The sequence below is a fragment of the Marmota marmota genome, unplaced genomic scaffold (assembly GCF_001458135.2).
Source record: "Marmota marmota marmota unplaced genomic scaffold, marMar, whole genome shotgun sequence".
NCBI classification, from domain to species: domain Eukaryota; kingdom Metazoa; phylum Chordata; class Mammalia; order Rodentia; family Sciuridae; genus Marmota; species Marmota marmota.
In genome coordinates this window covers 5,810,919-5,833,788 of record NW_025999900.1, presented here as the reverse complement: position 1 = coordinate 5,833,788, position 22,870 = coordinate 5,810,919, and the positions used below count along the sequence as shown (strand labels likewise).

Genomic DNA, 22,870 nt, shown 5'->3' with positions numbered 1-22,870 from the left:
GCAGTTCAAAAAATATGTTTAAGATGTTGCAATAGACTTTCTATGTCTATGTAAATAAATGTCATGCTAAGTGAAATAAACAAATCCCAAAAAAACCAAAGGGTGAATGTTTTCTCTAATATGTGGGAGCTAACCCATAATAAAGGGGGATGAGGGAAAGAATAATACTTCAGAGGATTAGATAAAGGGGAATGAAGGGAAGACAGGAATACGAAAGACAGTGGAAGGCATCTGACATAACTTTCCTATGTATATATATGAATATACCACAATGAATCCCATCATTATGTATAACCATCAACAAGACTGGGGCCCTTGTGAGAATAAGATATATTCCACGCATGTATAATTTTATCAGAGGCACTCGACCACTGAGTTATAATTTTTAGTTATACTCTCATGTATAACTAAAAAGAACCAATAAAAATTGTCTTTATATGTAAAGAATTGCAGAGGACATTCATCACAGTTAAGTCAAGAAATTAGTAATTTAGTAATTTGATGGAATTTTAGCCAAGATTTTTTAAATATAGATATGCAATATTCAGTAAAAGAAACAAAAGAACATTGATCTATCAAAGAAGCAAAAACATGGCAGAAAGATGGATAGTTTTAAGCTATCTTTTTGAAGAGAGCCAAGGAGTATTCTCTTTACTAGGGAATGTTCTGCTGTTGAGAGGAAAATTACCCACTCCACATTACATATTAGTAAGACTAAATTCTGGTTTGTTTTTTTTTTTAAGGTAGGTGGTACCAGATGATCGAAAATACCATAGAGAGAAAATCTGCAGCTACATTATATTGTTACTACTTGAAAGAATTGTATTTCTTACGTCAATCCTCTGGGATATTTTTATTCTGAGAATAACATATTAGAAAACAGGGCTCTCACTTATGTGAATACCAAGAAATATCAACATTATTTACAACGAATAAAGCAGAAATAGGTATGTTCTTGACTGTATGCCTGAAAGACCTCCAACACTCATTTTCCTCCCCCAAATATGGTACTCCTTTGGATTCACTGACTCAAGGACTGGTTCTATCTTTCATAAAGTTGTGTAAGCTAACTTGATGTAATCTTTATTTCTATTCCTCAATTCTCAAGTCTATTAGAATCACACCATATGGTTGCATTTACTGGGCATTTACTATGTAAAGCATTATGTTAAGTACTTTAGAAATATTTAATCTTCATGACAGCGGTAGGCTATGTTATTCCCTAAATAATAGGTTTCATTACCTGTGTTTTTAGCCAATCTCAGAATTGTTGAGAAGCACATAATGTCACCATCCTTTTAAGGAGCAGAGCCTTTTATATGGAGGATAAAATATAATATACCTTCCAAATTTTCCATTTCTGTTTTCACTGTCTTATATAAGTTTGTTATCTTTATCATCATTCATCTAGATTTGGTATACGGCATCCTAAATGGTCTGCCTTTATGCCTCCTTATAATCCATTTTGATAAGAACAGTAAATTCCCTGAAATAAATATGAAAATGCTTTTCCTTTGTTACAAAATATGTAGAAATATATTTAGAAAATTGCTCTGTGGCTATACTGCTTATTTTTTTCTTCTCTTTTTTTATACCAGGGATTGAACCCAGGGATGTTTAACCACTCAACCACATCCCAGCCCTTTTCATTTTTTATTTAGAGATAGGGTCTCACTAAATTGCTGAGGGCCTCGCTAAGTTTCTGAGGTTGGTTTTGAACTTGTGATCTTCCTGCTTTAGCCTCCTGAGCCACTGTGCCCAGCATGTATTTATCTTTACAGTGTTATTCCAGTCCACATTATCTTCTGTTGGTATTACCATCATCATCATCATCATCATCATCATCATCATCATCATCATCCATATTAGGGATTGAATTCAGGGGCACTGGATCACTGAGCTACATCCTCAGCCCTTTTTTGTATTTTATTTGGAGACAGGGTCTCACTAAGTTGCTTAGTGCCTTGCTTTTTGCTGAGGCTGGCTTTGAACTTGCAATACTCTGCGCCTCAGCCTCCCAAGCTTCTGGGATTATGGGTGTGCACAACCTCGCCTGGCTCCTGTAATTATTCTTAATAATCATTTGACTTTATCCAACCTTGCACTTTTGAAAAACACTGTGCTTATTCATATTTACTGTTTTTGTTCACATTTCCTTTACTTTAAAAGTCCCCCCTATTATATTCTCCATGAAGAAGTCTTTGACTCCATAGCCAGCTAATCAGTTTTTTGTGCTCTAAAAAATATTTTAAAACATAAATTTGATATATAACTTATTTCATAATGAAATTATTCAGCTCTAAACATTGAACTACTTTAGGATCATTCATTTAATCAACAGATATTTATTCACTCACTGTAATTAAAAGATTGACAAGCTAACTCATTAAAATTAAGAATTTCTATTTGGCAAAGATATTTTATGAAAAGAAAAAAAAGAGTGGAAGAATAAATAGGTGCAATACATGCATCAAGGGCTCATATTCAGACTCTATAAAGTATAATTATAATCTACTAATTAATGAGAAGATAGATAACCTAATTTTTAAACAGTGGGAAAGCCATGAATCAGTACTTTATAAGAGGAGGTTCAAATGACCAAGAAGAATATGCAAAAATGCTCAAAAACATTAATTATGAAGGGAAAAATTAAAACCATATTCAGGGATCACTATTTTCTAAGATGACTACAATGAAAAGATTTACAATACTTTCAGTGAGATGGAAGCAAACTGGCATTCTTTATGAAAATGTTAAAGGAAGTATAAATTAGCCACCACTTGGGAATATTATAGAATCTAGCATGCAGCATTCATTTGCAGATCTATAACCCAATATTTAGGTTATCTCTATCCTGTCCACTAGTTGGATATCTAAAGGAAATTCACACATGTGCACCAAAAGACATGTACAAAATTGTTTCTTGTAGCTTAATTTACCATAGCTCCTAACTAGAAGCAACCAAAATATCTTTCAACAAAATAATTGATAAATTGTTATATATTTAATTAAATAAAATACAGATTTTAATTTATAATTCCATAGATAAAACTTTTTAGAATCACAGACAAACTGTTCTAAAAAAAGGTAAGATAATCTACCGTGCTAGAAATGAGGACTGTCATTACTTTTGGGGAATAGCAAGTAAGAAGGGTTATGTGGAGATTTCTGGGATGCTGGTATTATTCTATTTCTGAGTATGGTTTAGATGTGTTCACTTTGGGAGAATTCAACAAGGTTCATCCTTAAGAATTAGTGTACTTTTCTACATGCACAACACACAAAACCTGTTATAATTCAATAAAAGTTTATTTTAGGAAACAGATCCTAAAAAATAGCTATGAAACTGAATAAATTAACAAAGGGAAAAGTGGGTTTGCTAGTAACAAATTCAGTTTTTGTATTTTAGAATAACTTATTTTACCTTCATTTTCAAAAAATAATTTTCCTCTATATAAGATTCTTGGCTGTTCCACAGTTTTTTTTTTTCTTTCAATACTAGGCCGATGTCATCTGATTTCAGCTTCAATTCTGATGACAAGACATAAGTGAATTTTACTGGGTTTATTTGTATATGATGACTTTTTCCTCTTATCTACTTTTAAAAATTTCTCTACATTTTTTAGTACGTTTACTGTGGTATGTGAGTGTGGATTTAACCCATCAGGGGTTAACAGAGCTTCTTGGATATACGTATTTATGCTGGTAATCAAATTTAACAAGTTTTCGGCCATTATTTTCTATAATATTTTTCTGCCCTCTTCTTATACTCCAATCAGGCAAATGTTGGTGTACTTAACAGTGTCCCACATTTCTCTGAGATTCTATTCAATTTTCTTTATTCTTTTGTTTGTCTGTTCTTTGGCTTCTATTGTTCTATCTTCAAGTTCACTGATTTTTTTTCTTCTGCCAACTCAAATTGGTTTTGATTTCCTTTATAGTGAATCTTCCATTTCAACTATTATATTTTCAACTCCAGAAACTGCATTTGGTTTTTTAATTTAAAAAAATAATATCTATCGATATTCTCTATTTGTGGGAATTAGTTTTATGTGTCATACCCAGAGTACTGGTAAAACATTGTTTCTGAGTGTGTCTATGAGACCATTTCTGAGGAGATTAGCATTTGAATTAGAATAAAAAGGATCCACTCTTACTAATGGGGGCATGCATTATCCAGTCTGCTGATTGTTCAAAGAGGAAAAAAAGGCAGAGGAGATGAACTCTCTCCTTTTCTTTTCTCAAGCTGGAAAACTCCATCTTCTTCTGTACTTGGAGCTCCTGATTCTTAGGCTTTTTAACCCTTGGACTTAATACCAATAAGGCCCTGGCTCATAAAGTTTTGGCCTGAGAGTTGGAGTTATATAATCATCTCCCCCAATTCTCAGTTCTTTGGATTTGGATTGATTTATCCAAATCAATCCAATTTATCCATTGGCTTTCCCGATTCTCCAGCTTGCAGATGGTATACCATGAGACTTCTTGGCCTCTATTATCACATGAGCAAATTCTCAGAATAAATTTCTTCACATACACACACACACACACACACACACACACATTTCCTATGGATTCTGTTTCTCTAGAATACCCACTAATATGCTACTTGATGAGACACTGTCATCATAACATGATTTAATTATTTGTAGCATGGTTTCCTATAATTTCTTCTTTTGAACATATTTATATAGGCTGCTATGAAATCTGTTTATTAATCTAACATTTAGAACTAGTCCTTGGCGGCTTTTGTTTCTTGCTTTGTTTTCTTTATATGGAACACATTCTCCTCTTCCTTACATACCTCATAATTTTTATTAAAACTAGACAGTTATGTAGTCAACTATAGTACCTCTGGATACTGATTGCCCTCTCCCCTCTCTAGGGTCTTTTTGTTGTTGTTTGCTTTCTTACTTGATTATTGAACTATATAGACTAATATGCTAAAGTCTACTTTCTACCCAGGATGAAGCCTCTGATATCACTTCTTGGAGTACTCAACCGAGGTAGGCACATACTCACCCTAGGATGGCTATTTCTACTTTACTAGAGAATTATTTATTTACTGTTAGCTTATCTCTGTTAAGCTATTTGACTTTGTTGTTGTATTGTTTTTCCACTACACTATGTTGTAGGACTCCATTAATTTGCAGCCAATTGCACTATGGGTTTAAACAATGTCTTAGGATCAGACTTCAAAGTCTCATCCAATTAAATTCAATAAGAGATAGCTTTGTAGTCCAGACTTCAAGTTTTTTTTTTTTTTTCCTGAACCATAGAGGACTCTTTTCAGTCATGTCTTTCTCAGGTTCTTTCTGGTAAATTAGTCCATTTAGTTTATTGCTCTTATAGAGTGAAGATCAGTCTCATTTTAATTGCTTACCTAACATCAAAATTTCCATTGTTTTAGGGAATGTCTTTAGGCTTGAATATTCCCAGATTCTGTTTCAAAAAGGTCAGTTCCTAGAAAAGATCTTTGTAGTAAACTGTTATTATGGACTACCTCTCTCTCTTGACAAAAATCTCTGAACCAGTGTTCTAAGGGTAGAGCTTGGTCTTCTTGGCTTACCTTTCCTGATGTGGAGAAAGTTGCTTATTGAGAGCGATTAGGGTCCCAGTATTCTAATATTGCTACACTTGAGCTAGTGCTTCCATCCTATGAGCAGGGGCAGGATATAGGAAGAAAAACATGATCTTTCCACCACACTGATAAGTAATTTAGCCTTTGCAAGTCAAGAGATGAAGGCATGAGAAATAATGGAGGCCTGTCCATCCCAGAAAAATACTATATCCCTTAACTGGGGACTCAGGAAAGTGGGAGCCCCAAACTCTAGGTCATATCTGTCCAGAGTAAAGCTTCTATCAAACTGAATCAGGGTAGGAGAAAGACTCAGGTGTAGCTCAAGTAGCCACCAACTCTGTTCTATCTTATATTTAGTAGCTTTTCTTGAATATGTTTCCTTATTTTTTATAGCCTTTATAACAATATCCAGAAACTTTAAATGGTTGTTTCTTTATGATTTTCATCAGTGATGGCTGCTTCCTTGAAGAAAAGTTTCAAAGTTCCTCATGTACCATTTGCAAATGTGGTTTTACTGATAATCAAAATTTTAAAAAGTATCCTAAAACTCTATTGTGTTAAAATAAAAACACATAGGAAATGTGAAAGTAAAATGCTTATGTAGTAAAAATATATGTAAAAAATACTCCATTTACAATAGGAAATAAAACTACGATATATATAACTAAAGACAATTATAAAAGAAAATGCTAAGATTTTTTTTTTAAATATTTATTTTTTAGTTTTCGGCGAACACAACATCTTTGTTTGTATGTGGTGCTGAGGATCGAACCTGGGCTGCACGCATGCCAGGCGAGCACTCTACCGCTTGAGCCACATCCCCAGCCCCCATGCTAAGATGTTTTAATGACTTTACTTATAGACAAATTACATTTCTGAATATTAACACTCATTATTGTAACAATATGTCTACTTCTCAAATCCAATATTAATAAATGGTCACTTAAGTGTATTAATATTTTTTTTAATTTAATGTTCTCAGGTAGTTGTAAAAAATAAGACAGAGAAGCCATATACCTACTTTTCAGCCATTTTCTCCAATGACTTGCTTAACCCTAACAGTATCACAATGAAAAACCAACAATAACAAAATCTGTCAACCTTATTTAAATTGTAGTAATTTTACATGCACTCATTTGTGTATTTATTTCTACACTATTTTATTCTACATATAGATTTGTGTGAACCCTACCACAGTCCAGATGCATAACAGTTCCATCATAAATATCCCTTGCGCTACCCTTTTATATACACAGCAACCTTCCTTCCTATTTCCCCTCCCTGATCCTCTGACTCTACCAGTCTATTTTTCATGACTAGAATTTTGTCATTTTGAGAATACAAATGAATAGTATGCTTTGTAATCTTTTGAGATAGTCTTTCTTTCTTCAATTTGTTGCTTAAGATCCACTAATAGTGCATTTTTTTCCTTCTGATCACTGAATATTATTCCAAATATAGATATAATGACACTTTGTCTAATCATTCATTGATCTATTGAAGGACATTTAGGTAGGTTCCTGGTCTTGTCTATTCTGGCTAAAGCCAAAATGAAAAAAAATCATGTACAAATTTATACACAAAAACAGATTTTCATTTCTCTGGAATAAATGCTATACAGTGCACTTGTGCTAGTGCATGAATAGCTTTATAATGAAATGACATGTTCTTTTGCAGAGTGGCTGTATCATGTTATTTCACATCAGTAATATATGAGTACCCAGGTTCTCCACGTCCACTATATCATGTAGTGTTATCATTATTTTTAATTTTAGCCATTCTTATGAAAAAATGTAGTTTAATTTTTTGTTTCCTATATATGTAAATTTTTGGTACAAACACTTAAAAGATCACTGTTTTTTTCTCGTTGGTTGAGCCTTTTGCACAATGGAACATTCCTACTGACTCTAGTAATTTTATTTGTTCTAAAGCCTTCTTGGTCTGACATTAACATAGGCACTCCTACTTGTCTTTTTAAAAAACAGTGTTTGCATGGTATATCTTTTCCTTTCTGTTTACTTTCAACCTACACATGTCATTGTCTATGAAATGAGTTTTGAAAATGGCATGTATTGGATTAAGAAAACCTACATTGTGTCAAACTGTCTTTTAATTGTCATATTTGGGTTATGTACATTTAGGGTAATTATTATATTTTAGGATTTAAATCTGCCATTTTCTTTTCATTTTCAACTTGAGTCCTTTGTTTCTTGTTCTGTTTTTTTTTTTTTTTTGGTACTGGGGATTGAACTCAGGGGCATTCAACCACCAAGCCACATCGCCAGCCCTTTTTAGTATTTTATTTAGAGACAGGGTCTCACTCAGTTGCTTAGTGCCTTGCTAAACTGCTGAGGCTGGCGATCCTCTTGTCTCAGCCTCCAGAGCAGCTGGGATTACAGGCATGTGCCACCGCGCTCAGCTTGTTCCTATTTTTTATATGCTTACCTTACTGAGGATCACTTGAACATTTATTAAGATTCCATCTTTACTTATATATTGCTTTGTATAATTTTCCTAGTGATTTTCTCTGGATATTACCATATATTGATGTAACTTGTTATAGGAACTGATACTGTAATTTAACATAGAAACTTATGTACATTTGGGTATCTTTACTCTTTCACATTTGATTGTGTTAAGTATTTACTCCACATACACTGAGTACAGTATCATAGTGTGTTATAATGTTTGACTTATTATAACTTCAAATATGATTTCAAAAAGGTCATGAGCAAATACTTTTTATCCATTCTATTCTTTCCACTCTTGAAATTTCATGCCCCCTCCTCCTCTTCTTCTTCTTCTTTTTCTTTTTTTTTTTTTTTTTTTTTTGTTATTTCCTTTCTGTTTCGATAACTCATTTAGCCGTTCTTTCAGGGTAAGTTATCTAGGCAAATTCTTTTAGTTTTCTTTTGTTTGAACATGGCTTCACTTTCTATTCACTCCTAAAGGGATAACTTCAAAGCATACAGAATTTGTGGTTGGCAGTTTTTTACTCTAGCGTCTGAAAAATGTGTCACTTTTTCTGTTTCTGCCCTGTGAGTTTTCATATTGGTGAATGTATTTTTCAGTTGTATAACTGCCATTTGGTTCCTTTTTGTAATTGCTTCATCAATATTTCCTGTCGGTTTTTTTTACCATTTGTTTTAAGAGAACTCATTTGCTTGCTGAAGTATTTTTATGGTAGCTGGCTTAAATAACTTGTCAGTTTCAACATTTAATTAATAATTGTGTTGATGTATATTGATCATTTCTTCATATTCAAGTTGTGATCTGCCTGGTTCTTGGTATGATGAGTGATTTTTTATTTTACCAAGATGTTTGGGATTTTATATTCTGAGACTACTTTATCTTCTTTCAAAGCAAATGTTCCCTATATTGTGGAGTAGTTTTTATGTTCAGCTTCTTGATGGCTTCAATGACCACTCAGGCAAAACTGAAGCGCTGATTCATACTGCCTATTTGAAGGTAGAAGGTGGAAGTGCGTGTCCCTTTCTGGCCTGCTAAGAATTTTCTGGGGAAGTGGGCATCACTTTACTCTACTGTTGATACTAAGGAGTAGTATATGCTGACCCCAATGATGGGGAAGAGTAGATGGTTGACTCATACTATGAGTGTTGTGTCAATTGGCCCCACCTTGTCCAGGTTTCTTGTTGTAGTGAGGGGTGAAAGCTTATCTCCCTGCCAGGTGTCACTGACATAGGAAAGGAAAAGTGGAACTGCAGAGTCTGACTCCACCTTGCAATATTTTATTTAACCTTCTTTCTGTTTGTTGGGTGTCTTCATCTGCTTAGTTTTGCTATAACAGAGTAACTGAGACTGGAAAATTTATAAAGAACAGAGGTTTATTTCCCACAGCTGGGATGATTGGAAAATCCAATATCTAGGATCCGTATGTGGCAAGGGACTTCTTGCTGCATCATCGCATGGTAGAAGGGCAAAATAGCACACATGCTCACATGTGCCAAGAGAAAGTGGCAGGAGTGAGAAATAGAACTTATAGTTTCTGGCCATATTATAATCAACATTAATCCATTCACCTGTGAGGAGACCTCATGACCTTAACAACTCTTATCAGGTCCTATCACCCAAAACTGATTATTGGAGATTAAGTTTCTAATACATAATATTTTAGAGACATATTCAAACCATAATAGTGGGGATGGAGGCTCTGTTAATCACTGGATACCAGTGACACTACCTGGCTGGGAGAAATAGAACATAGCCTATTTCTGTTGGGATGGTGATGGAAGATCAACTTTTGCTTAGAACTGCTACAATATTCTGGCCAAAGACTCAGTGTGACAACTGTTCTTCCAGGTGAAAGATGAAAAAATATCTCCCTGGTCTGCCAACATCACAAGGTAAAGGATAAAGAAACCTGTAAGCTGCTTCATGGGACAACAGGAAGTGAGTCGGAAGATCAACTTTAGACTGGCTCTGCTAAATCTGTGAGAGAACGAAGTAGTTCCACCATTGATGTTTGGATAGAGTAGGGTGAACATTGTTAAAAAGTTTTTCTATTCTGTTAGGTGCCTACTCTCTTGGTCTTTTGGCTAGATAAAGAGGCTTTTCTTGGAGCATTTTTTTTTCTATGCCTATTGGTGGTTCCAACTTGAAGTCTTCTTCAGCACCCTGTCCAGAACATATGGGAAATAGTAAGAAAACCCAGGGAACTAACTGTTACGGCATTTCTTAAGTCTTCAGGTTCCTCAACAAACTGCAATTTTCTTTTCACCTCTTAAGAGTTTCTCTATTTATTTGGTAATGCCCAGGAAATTTTAGATTCCTGATACAAGAAAATAAATCTAGAGGAATAAGGCCATTCTATCTCGGCTGGAACTGGAAGTCTTTACTTTTGAAATTTGATCAACTTATTATAATATTATCCAGAACAATTAATACATGAGCCATGTATGAACTAAATAATGGTTTCTGCAGTAAGAAATACTGTGGAAGATTACCACATCTGACAAAAATTGAGTTAAGTTTCATCAATCAATCACACTATCCTATGGAAAGATACAAATGTATATTGATTTATATATGGTATTATCATACACAGCAAATCAAACTTAAAATTCAATTGTATTATTTATATAACTTAAGATTATTCAGATATTTTCCAACTACACTCATTATTTCATCCATGTTTCCATTTCCTTGAGACAAAAAAAGATTATATCTGATTTTAACTGAAAATACTAATAATGCCATGAAATATAGACAAAATACTTGTAACAGTTTTTTTCCAATATTTAAAAAAAATAAGATGGCTTCAATATTTTGTATGTTTCAGGGTTCAAACTTTCTGACATTATTGTGTGTGTGTGTGTGTGTGTGTGTGTGTGTATGTAATTGAAGAAAAGTAGAATTGATAATATTTGATTTGTTAGATATTTAGGAGAAGATGAAAAAGTTGGATCATGTTTCTGGCTTGGGAAGTCTGAGAATATATAATGCTGATAGACAGGATATATAATAGAAGAGAACCAAGAGGATAAGTTTTAGTTCTAGTGAATTTGAGGTTCCTTTCAGATAATCAAATATTCACTAAATCATTGGATAAATCTGGCAGAAACTCAGAGAGAGATACAATTCAGTCATTGATATTGGAATCTGTAATCACATAACAGTTAGCTGAGGTCATGCTAGTGAACACAGAGAATCACATGTAACTGCTATATAAAGGAATAACTGTTGACTGAGGTTGTAGCCCTTATGTCGACACATCCTAAAACCAGAGAACTAATATATTCATTTAATTAGTTTAGTTTAATTAATTTTTAGAAATGCTGCTTACCTTTTAATAATGACTCTTCACTAAAAGAGCATTCTTTCATTATGTTTTCTAAAAACAATTCTAGAGTTGTCTCTCAGAAAATTCCTTTAAAAAACGATTTGTGATGATGCTTGACATGCTTTTTCCATCAATTACTGGTGTTATATCTAATCTTGGTAGCACAGGCTGGCCTCAAACTTTTGATCTTTGTGCACTCTACCACTGAGATACATTCTGAGCTCTTTTTATATTTATGTTGAGACGGCTGCACTAAGTTACCCAGGCTGGTCTTGAATTTGTGATTTTCTTGCCTCAGTATCTAAGTAGCTGTGATTACAGGGGAGCATCACCACCCATGATCTAAATCATATTTTTTGCATCCATTTTTTTCCTCAACCTTCACTGCCACAGTTTTAGTACAGATATTAATCATTTTATGTCTACATTCCTAAAACCTGGTTTCCTTCTTCCTACTAAGAATATCTTCTTTGCTGAAAGCATTTCTTAATCGTCATGAAAAATATTTAAAGACATTACCAAGCTGATAATGTTACTTTTTCTCCTAAACTCCTAAATGAGTACACAATAGCACCTTAGGTTTTCAGGATAAAATCTAAACTTCTTAACATGACACAAGCCACTTCTAGCCCTATATTTCTCCAGAACTTACTTTATATCATTCAATCTGGAGCTACATTATGTCATATTTATGTTCTCACAAATATCTCTGCCTGCCTGTTTGCCTGTCTCTCCCTCTCATACTGGGGATTGAATACAGGGCCTCATGTATGCTAGACAGGTGTTCTACTGCTATATTCCTGTCCCCAGAGTTTACCTCTTGGAAAGACTTTTTTGCTGATCACCTTTTGAAACAGCCAGGTTACCTTTCTATGTGTTACCATAAAATTCTTTGTTTACCTTTATCATTTAATACCTATTTCAATTGTATTATAAGACAGAGCCCCGTCAAGAAAAATGCACTTCAACTTTATTTCCTAAAAATGTTTCTTAAGACCCCTTCCCTTTGTTTCTCTCTCTTTCTGTACATATAGATTAAATATTCTGAAGTTAAATATTTTTTGAGTAACTATAAAGTATACATCAAGAAGTAACATATTAATGTTTCTCTCATCCTTTAAGGACAATTACATTTTCTGAAATAATTATTAAATGTCAAATGAATAATCCAAAGTTCATCTTTATACATTTGCATTTCTAAATCTGTAAAATGAGGAATGTAAATTAGAATCAAGTTTCCTCACAGTTGATTCCTCCAACTGTATGAATTTACAGAGGTTGGAATGAGACTCTTGAAACTTACTTTTAATGCTAGAACTTGATATTGAAAATTTTAATTGAATTAGGCATGATTATTGAAATCTTTATTATGCAATGAAACAACTCAACAACTTAAGCAGTATTGTTTAGCTCTGACTATTGTTACGCAATTGTTAAATTTCATATATGAAACAGGAAGTACAATTCTCAATATGTGGTAAATTGCCTTTGGACAAGGGCAACATGCTGTGCTAGATGATTAATATTCCACAGACAGAAGAATATAGTAATGACCTAATTTTCAAGGAATAAGGTCAATTCTTAATTTATTATAACATAAATTTTAATTGAAATTGGCATATGTGTTTTAAAAGGAACCAGAAGATATTTACTAAAAGATTGCTATTATTTTATAATTAGTAAAGGCTATAGGAAAAAAAATTGCAAAAAGATTTTTCAAAGATAATCTATCATGTATACTACTGGTTATAATGCTTCTTATGTAGATTTTCGAAGAACTGCATAAGAAAGGATTGCTTTTTGATTCTCCTAATATTTTTCTCAGAAATGCATTGCAAATGGTAGATGAAATCTGATGATAATTTATTTATTATATATACATTTTTAATTCAAATAGAATAACCAGGAACTTAATGGTGTCTTAACATACCCAAAGATTCAATGATATATAGGAAAAGCAAGATTTTCCCCAACTTCCCAATAAGATACTAAGCCTTTGCAGAGGTGAAAAGTGCCATACTATACCTTGATTTCTTCTATCTCGTCTGGTACTATCTTGTATGCTGATATAGTCCCACCCAACCTGAAATTAGGAGAAGAAAATATTCTCAAAACCAGCAACAGTGCATTAAAAATATGGAAGAGTTATAGCATAAGCATCAGAGTGCTACCAATAATTGTCCAAGGCCTAGCTCCTCAATAACCAGAGAGAAAAACGTTTTGTGAGAAAGTTTTCCATTTATTAGTTTAAAAGAGGTAGGTTAAAAAAATGACTTTTGAAAGAACAAACATTAAGTTCAATTTTTATCCATAACTAAACTTCTCTTATTGATGGTTTTAATAATGCCGAAGCTTCCAGTTTTATTGCTGGTTTCGATCACAACTAACATGTCTCAGAAATCAATAGACATGTTGTTTGTCTTTTTGTTTGATTAATTAAAGTGTACTTCTTAAAGTAGTTTTAGGCTTATAAAAACTGAGCAGAAAGTAGAGATATAGTCTCTCATACCCCAACTTGCTCCAGTTTCTTATTTTTAACATCTTGAATTACTATGGTATTTTGTCATAATTGATGAACCAATGTTGATTCTGCTTTTTAAAAACAATTTAAACAGCGATATGTGTTTACCTTGCACTGTCAAAGGGAACAAGAAAAGAATTTAGGGGTCACAAATAATTTAATACCTAAAATATTTTCTTTGCCTTGAAAGGAAGATGCCATTAATGTCATGCTTATGTTTGAAATAATTTTTAGAAAATGACAAAGATTTCTATAACACCATAAGCCAGGCATGTCATATATGTTATTTAATTTATTCTTGTAATTATCTCTATTGTAAAAATGAGGAAATTGAGACATGGAGACATTTAGCAATTTTTTAAAAAATAACTGAAGTAACTAGTAAGTGAAGTAGTTAATAGAGATGTATACATAAATGGAAAATACATTATCAGAATTTGAATACAAAGTATAAAAATACTAATTTGAAAATATTGATTACATGTAAAAATAACATTCTGGATATATTGAATTAAATATGGTATATTATTAAAGCCAAGAATCCATCTACTTCTTTTTTTTTTTTTTTTTTTTTTGTACCAGGGATTGAACTCCAGGGCACTCGACCACTGAGTGACATTCTCAGCCCTATTTTGTATTTTATTTAGAGACAGGGTCTCAAACTGAGTTGCTTAGCACCTCACCATTGCTGAGGCTGGCTTTGAACTTGAGACCCTCCAGTCTCAGCCTCTGGAGTCACTGGGTTTACAGGAGAGGCATGTGCTGCTATGCCCCAACCCCTCTGCTTCTTTTCAGTTTTTAAAATGTGGCTACTAGAAAAAATTTAAATAACATTCAGGGCATTTGGAGCTCCCAACATATCTCCTTCAGTTGCTCCAGGCTCTTAAAATACAAGATAAGTAATGTGTATGGGTCAACATATTCCCACTTTGATTACAATGGACATGAACTTTCTTCAACTTCTGTGCTTACAAAGGAAACTTCTGATTACTCATCCTGAGTTTATAATTATCTCAATATCCAAAAAAAGAGCATCATACATAAGAAAAGCCTAGGATATTTCCTCTCACAAATGTAAATTAGAAAACAACAGGAGCTGGGGCTGTGGCTCAGTGGTAGAGAGCTTGCATAGTACATGTGAGGCACTGGGTTGGATTCTTAGCACAGCATATAAATAAATGAACAAAATAAAGGCTAATCAACGTATTAAAAGTCCAATAAATAAATAATACTCTGGTTTCCACTAAAAATTAATTCAACAAAATGATTTTCATTGAAACATTCTAATATTTGTTATTTATTCTTGCTAATGAAACTACTGTTAAGATCTTGACTAAGAATTATTTCTTAGATTAAACGTGCCATGATTAAATGGTAGAAACAAATGAATTTCAAATTAATTTACTTCATATAAGGCATACTATGGATGTAGTATACAAGACCATGGTACGATAACTAATAAAAGAGAAGTATTAGAGGTTACTAAAATGGAAAGTTACAAAAATTTTGTAAGAGGTTCAAAATGAGCATTTAAAAATACTTTCATTTTCAATTATTAAAATTACTCAACTAGAAGCTAAGATTGTATACATCAATGAAAACATTAGGACAAAAACTACTGAAATCTCTTAGGTCTGTAATTCATAAATTTTGAATTTATTTCAAAATAAAAAATTTTAAAAATACATATCATTATAAAATACACTGGCTTTAATTAACGTGTTCTATAATAACTGTTACATAAATGGAAAAAAGATTACAGAAATAGTTCCAAGTTGTTAGTAAAATAATGATTCAAAGATGCCATGGTGACTTAATGGAACAAAAAGCAAAACAAAGTTGCTATAATAAACTTCAATTCTATTCCACAAACAATTTGCTATTCTCTTGGTTAATACTAATTAATAGTATTCAAAACTGGCTTTCCTAATCCCAGGAAGATGTTGGGAAGGTAAACTTCCAGATTAGTATTCCTACATCAAATTTAAACCAATGACAATAGTTTTGACTGTTAAAAAGGTGGGACAAGTAATGTGTATGGGTCAACATATTCCCACTTTGATTACAATGGACATGACATATATACATATGCATATAAATAGTATAATAATGAAGTAATAGCATAACTTTATGATCAAGAAGCTAAAAATAGAGTAAATGTGGAGGGCTTCCATATTATATTAAACACAGAAATGAGAAAGGTGACAAAAGCTTATGTAAATACCAGGAAAAAAAATCCCATGAACAAAACAGTCTAGTAAATAAAGTCACAAATAACTCAGTCATGAGCAGTTTATATTTTAAAAAACACACTGTTCAATAATACACTTATTTCAGCCAGCCTTTTTTCTGTTCCCTGAAATACTATTACCAAAGTAATAATAAATTTTCCAATTATGACTTTTGACTTTTGAACTGATTTCTGAAAATGACATTTGTATTTTCATGGTATCATTTAGTAGAGATATTCAACATGTTATCTGTATTAAATAGTTACGAACATAGGTCTAGGCCATAAAATGATTCCAAATTACATTACACTACACCATTCTTTTCATTACACCATACTATCCATTCACTGATGAACAAAGAATACACTCTGGAGGTAGAATTCTATTATACTCTAGTCATTATATAAAAGGCATTACACATTGGAATTGTAGTGGTAATAATATTAGAAATATTACTACAAATATTATATACACACACACACATATAATTGGGATTCTTTGCATAATGAAATATCTTGTGGAATGGATCCAATTCTAAACACAAAATTCATTTATGTTTCATGCACATTATATACATACCCCAAAGATTATTTTATAAAATATTTTTAGTTTACTTGCATTTTGACCATGAACCAATGTCACTTGAGATTAGGTAGGAATTTTTCCACTTGTGGAATCATGTTGGTATTCAAAAAATTTCAGATTTTGGAGCCTTTCAGGTTTCATATTACAGATGCTCAACTTAATCTGTATTTAGCATTGAATATATGCCATGTGTTGTGTTAGGCTTTACATGTATGATGATTATGAAACAAATGAAACCAGTAATTTTTCAAAGGACTCATATCTAGGAGTGGTAGAACTGGGCTTAAGAAATGAAATTTAAAAATTTATGAAAGGATCATTAAATTTATATGGAAATTCAAGGGACACAGAAAACCATCTTGAAAAGATATTGGAGGATTTCCACTTCCTGATTTCAAGTTACTACAAAGCTGTAATAATCAGTAAAATTTTCTACTTGTGTACAAATAGACATATAAAATAATCTAATGACTCTCCCCCCTGACCTCCACACTTGGCAACCTCAAATGTATCTTTTATGTCTATGAATTTGCCTATGCTAGAACATTTTGCCTACAGATTATATCTGTCTTATTTCATTAAGCATAGGTTTTCAAGGTTGAGTCGTGTTGTAGCATGCAGCAGAACTTCATTCCTTTCTAATGGCTGAACAATGTTCCATTTCATGTCTGTACCACATGTTTACCCAGATCTGTTGATAAAATCTTTAATTGTTCTATTTCTTTTGGCTATTGTGAAGAATGCTGCAGTGAACACTGGCGTACAAGTATCTGCTGTTTAAGGCCCTCTTTTCAATTATTTTGGATACATGACTAAGGAGGTAGAATTGCTTGGTCATTCTGTGTTTAGCTTTTTGAGGAACTATTTTTCACGCTTCCACCAGCAACATATGAGGGTCCAATCTCTCCACATCCTTGCTGCTGTTGGTTATTTTCATTATATTTTTATGATCAAATTGATATGTCTGAAGTGGTACCTCATTGTGGTTTGGATCTGCATTACCCTAATGACTAAAGATTCTGAAGATGTTTTCATGTGCTTAGAGGCCATTTGTATATCTTTGGAGAAAATTTTATTTAGGTCCTCCACCCATCTTTAAATTATTTTTCTCATATGAGTTGTAGTTCTTTTAGATTCTGGATTTTAAAATCTTATCAGATATGATTTCCAAATACTGTCTTCCATTATAAAAGTTTCCATTTCACATTCTTGATGATGTTATTTTAAGCACAAAAGTGAAGTTCAATATATCTGGTTTTTCTTTTGTTATTTGCATCCTATGTAAGAGCTTATTGTCGAATATAGGGTAATAAAAATTTATCCTTGTTTTTTTTTTTTTTTTTTTTTGGTGAGCTTTATGGTTTTAGTTTTACATTTAGGTCACTGATCCACCTTGAATTAACTTTTGTACATAGTGTGAAGTATAGTTTAACTTACAACAAATCAGTTGTCTTACATTCATGGGTTCATTTCTGAATCTTCACTTTTATTCCACTCTTCTATAAATCTTCTTTTTTTCTTTTTTGATTGACACATAAAAATTGTATATATTTATGGGGCACCATGTGATATTTCAGTACAGGTATACACTGTGTAATGGAGGTCATTCTTTGTTCCAGTACCATAAATTTTGATTACTGTAAGTTTTGTAGTAAGTTTTCCGATATTGTTCTTTTTCAAGATCTGACTGTTTTGACTATTTGGGATCCCTTGAAATTTCATACTAATTTTAGGTTCAGACTTTTCCATTTCTGTAAAAAAAAAAAATGGTTCCTGGAATTTTGATAGGATTAAATTGAATATGTAGATCACTTTGGATAGTACTGACATTTTCATAATATAATGTTTTTTACTCCATGAAGAAAGGATGCCTTTCCACTTGTTTGTACTTGTTTAGGTCCTCCTAAATTTCTTTCAGCAATTCCTAGGGTTTTTATTCTTCAGATGCTATTTTAAAAGTAGTTGTTTTGTTTCCTTTTTGGATTGTTTATTGCTGGTGTTTAGAAACACAAATGATTTCTAGGTGTTGATCTTGTGCACTGCAACTTTGCTGAACTTGTGTATTGACTCTAGTAAACATTCATTTTGGATTTTTTATATATAACACCTTGTTATGTGTGAATAGAGAGTTTTGATTTTTTCTTTCCAATTTAGAATTCTTTATTTTTCTTGAGTAACTGGCTAGAACTTCCATTAAAATGTTAATGTTTATGAATTCCAAATAATGAAAAAATGGATGTAGTTATAATTTTTAAATGTGACATAAACTATAATGGGAAGGATAGAGAGTGAATCTTAAGAAGTAGTATTATCTTGCAAAATGGGAAAGTGAAGTAGCAGAATAATACCCCTCCCCTCCCCCAAGAAACCTAACTCCTAATCCCAAGAATCTATAAATATATAAAATTACATGGCAAAGTGACATTAATGTTACACATGTAATTGAGGTGACATTATATTCTGAGTTATCCCCATAAACCTACTATACTTAAAAGGTTTCTTAAAAGTGGAACAGGGAACTCTGAAAGATGGCAACATGAGGACTAGGCCTATCTGATATTACCAGATTTGAAGACAGAGGAAGGGGCTACAAGCCCAAGGAAGGAGGTAGTCATTAGAAGCTGTAAAGAGCAAGGAAACAGATTCTCTTCTACAGCTCCAGAACAGAATGAAGCCCTGATCACATCTTGATTTTAGCTTAGTGAAATTTTATACAGGATTTCCAAACTATAGATTTATTTGAAACAAAATTTTTTAAGCAATTAAATTCTTGATAGTTTGTTATGGCAGACATAGAAAATAAAACAGAAGTTAGCAAATGATGTCTAAAATTGATGTAGCAAAAGACACACTTTGAAATATCAATGTAATACCAGAAGATATAGCTAAAACACAATGGTGGCTTTTGGGAATCGGCAGGGGAAAAATGACTATTTTCGTGTGGTCATGAGCTATTACAGTATCATTTGATTTTTTCAACATGGGACTATAAGTATTACTTCAATGAAAGATAAAAACTAAGTTTAAGGAAGGAAAATTGCAGTAAACCACCCGCGAATTACTTGAGGATCTTCACTTAGTATGGAAGCTAGGCTCAGATCCCCAGAGATAGATTGCCCAGGGCACATGATCTTTATCTCCACTCTACTAGGAAGACCCCTCAGTAGCTCTGGAGATGGGCAAGACCCACTGGGAACTGAACAGCCCAGCCCACCTTCTACCTTTTTTGGTAAAGAACATTCCATGGGAAACCTTTGATGTTGCCCAATATAAATAAAGGAAGCACAGGCTCCATTTTGCTTTTTAGTGTGGAAACTCCAACCCTGTGATTGGCTAGCCCATCCAGCCTCCGTTTTTTTTTTTTTTTTTTAAACATTTCCTGTGTTATGTGGATTTTTTGGTCACTCTATTTTTCTTGGCCTTTATTCCACAACCAGCCCATTCAACCGAAAGGAACCCCATTTCCACTGCCCATGCAGGACATGGGTGGCAGAAAATATTGAGGAGACTGTTTAAATGAAAGAAAAATCTGATCATCTACTTTTCTGAATTTTGCCAAGAGTGAGAGTGGAGCGTTTAGCTAGGTTAAACCACAGTAGATCTTTTTCCTTTTTATTTTTATATTATATATATATATATGGTTATAGATGGACACAATACCTTTATTTTATTTTTTTATGTGGTGCTGAGGATTGAACCCAGTGCCTCACACATGCCAGCCAAGCACTCTACCACTGAGCCACAACCCCAGACCTTATTTTTATCTTAATCAGCACTTATATTTTAAAGTTTTCTGTTCTTATCTCAAACATTTGCTCCTTCCTTCTCCATTACTATTCTTGGCAATCTGTGGGTACAAAGTAATGACTAGTTGTTTTAAGAAATTTATAATCTTGATGGAAAAGCAATACACAAACACACATATTTATATGCCCAAAATATAAAGATTATATGCATTTACTGCATAAAGATTATGTTTATATACTATGTGATATATACACATTATATATTACAATATATATGTTTACTGATATATGAGAAATAAGATGAAAAACATTTCATTTTATTTTTTATTTTTTGTCTTGGACTACATTTATTTGCAAATATTTTTCTTTACTAGTAGGGGAAAACACTTTAAATAAAAGACACATCAGGGGCTGGGGATATAGCTCAGTTGGTAGAGTTCCTGCCTAGAATACACAAGGCCCTGGGTTCAATCCCCAGCACCACTACTAAATGTATAAATGAATAAATACATCCTATAAAAAAAAAAAGATACATGATATGGCTGGGATTGTGGCTCAGTGGTAGACAGCTTGCCTAGCATGTGTGAGGCACTGATTCTAGCACCACATGTAAATAACTTAATAAACAAAATAAAGGTCCATCAACAATTTTTAAAAAATATTAACAAAAATATATGATAGAGGAATAATAATGTATATTCTCAGAACACTGACAAATTTCTAAAAGTTCTTATCGCGTAGGCAAGAATCATACACCTCATTTACACTCCCATCTTTATGAAACTCACTGAGTGCTTTCCACTAACATTAAGCTTTCTTTTGATTAATTCTTCTCTAACCACTTGCATACAATATGAGAAATCTAGTACAATTTTGGTTTCGCTAGTCTGTCTCTTTACTTATTATCCAGAAAAGGGGTGAGGAGATGTGAAGGGTGGAAAATGTTGTAATATAAGAGATAAGACAAAAGAAGAAATATTTCTGAGGTGCCTATGAACAAATAAAAACATAGGGGAAGAAATCAGAAATAAACATGTAGAGGACAGAGGGCAATGAGAAAAAAGGAAAGTACTGAAGCTTTGTAGAAAATAAGTACATGTAAATAAGGAGGAAAAAATAATAGGAGCACTTAGGAACACATAATGAAATTCTGACTAAGACAAAAATAATTTTCATAACTATAGTATGCATAAAAATTTAATTAGTGAAAGATTAAGGCAGAAAGGTGAGAAGGTGGTGTTATAAACAGCAGGTTTAGAACACTATATAAGGCTTAACACTATATAAGGCTAGTGGAAACTAACAAATGGAAAGAAAATTATATATCCCATAATTTATTTCATTTTTATATAAAATAAATAATTATGAGTAGTCTTCATAAAGTTAAAGGCAGACACTTAACTTAAAGGTGAATAAAATTTAGTTCACAAATAGAAAAACAAAAACAAACCAAATCTAATGTCAGTAGAACGAAATAACCAGATTAGATCAGAATAAAGTAAAATGGAGATTGAAAAATAATACAAAAGATTAACAAAACATGGAACTAGTTTTTAAAATAAAAAAGAGCTGTACCTTTAGGTAGACTAAGAAACAGAGACATAATACTCAAACACATAAAATCAGAAATGAAAAGGGAAACATTACAACTGAAACTAGAGAAACACAAAGGATTATTAGAGATTATTATGAACAACTATTATCAATGAATTTGATATTCTACCAAGACTAAATTTTGAAGAACAGAAAATTCAAACAGACCAATAACAAGATTGAATCAGTAATAAAAATACTTCCTATTGAAGGAAAGCAGCAATGGGTGCACTGCTGAATTTTACCATTTAAAGAAATAATAACAATTCCTTAAGTCATTCCAAAAATCTGAAGAGAAGAAATTCTTCTACATGCATTGTATGAGGCCAGCATCATGGTGATACCCAAATCAGATAAGGACACAATTTAAAACAACAACAAAAAAGAAAACTATAGGTCAATACTTTGATGGACACAAATACAAAAACCCTCAAAGAAATTCTAGTAAACTGAATCCAACAGCACATTAAATAGATTCTTCACCATGATCAGGTGGGATTCATCTAGGAACATAGGGATTATTCAATACATGCAAATCAATAAATGTTATATGAACAAAATGAAGTTCAAAAACTGTACGGTCATCTCAATATATGCAGAAAAAGCATTCAACAAAATTATATATCCTCTGGGTACAGTGGCACATGCCTGTAATCCCAGCAGCTTGGGAGGCTCAGATAGGAGGATCACAAGTTCAAAGCCAGCTCAGCAATGGCAAGAGACCCTGTCTCTAATTAAAAAACAAAAAATTGGGCTGGGGGATGTGGCTCACTGGTTGAGTGTCCCTGAGTTCAATTTCTGGGGAGGGAGGGAGGG

At 32.8% G+C, this 22,870-nt stretch overlaps 1 protein-coding gene across 19 annotated transcripts in view; it reads right to left on the bottom strand.

The window, feature by feature from the left end:
• Positions 1–22,870, bottom strand: part of Gphn (gephyrin) — a 625,252-nt gene that overhangs the window by 348,629 nt on the left and 253,753 nt on the right. For all 19 annotated transcript variants that reach the window (XR_007345755.1, XM_048798536.1, XM_048798535.1 and 16 more), the window contains exon 3: positions 13,404–13,461. Coding sequence is in view for 17 of the 19 variants with exons in the window: in XM_048798536.1 (XP_048654493.1) it covers positions 13,404–13,461 (58 nt within the window). In the remaining 2 variants the exon portion in view is untranslated. The remainder of the gene's footprint in view (positions 1–13,403; positions 13,462–22,870) is intronic.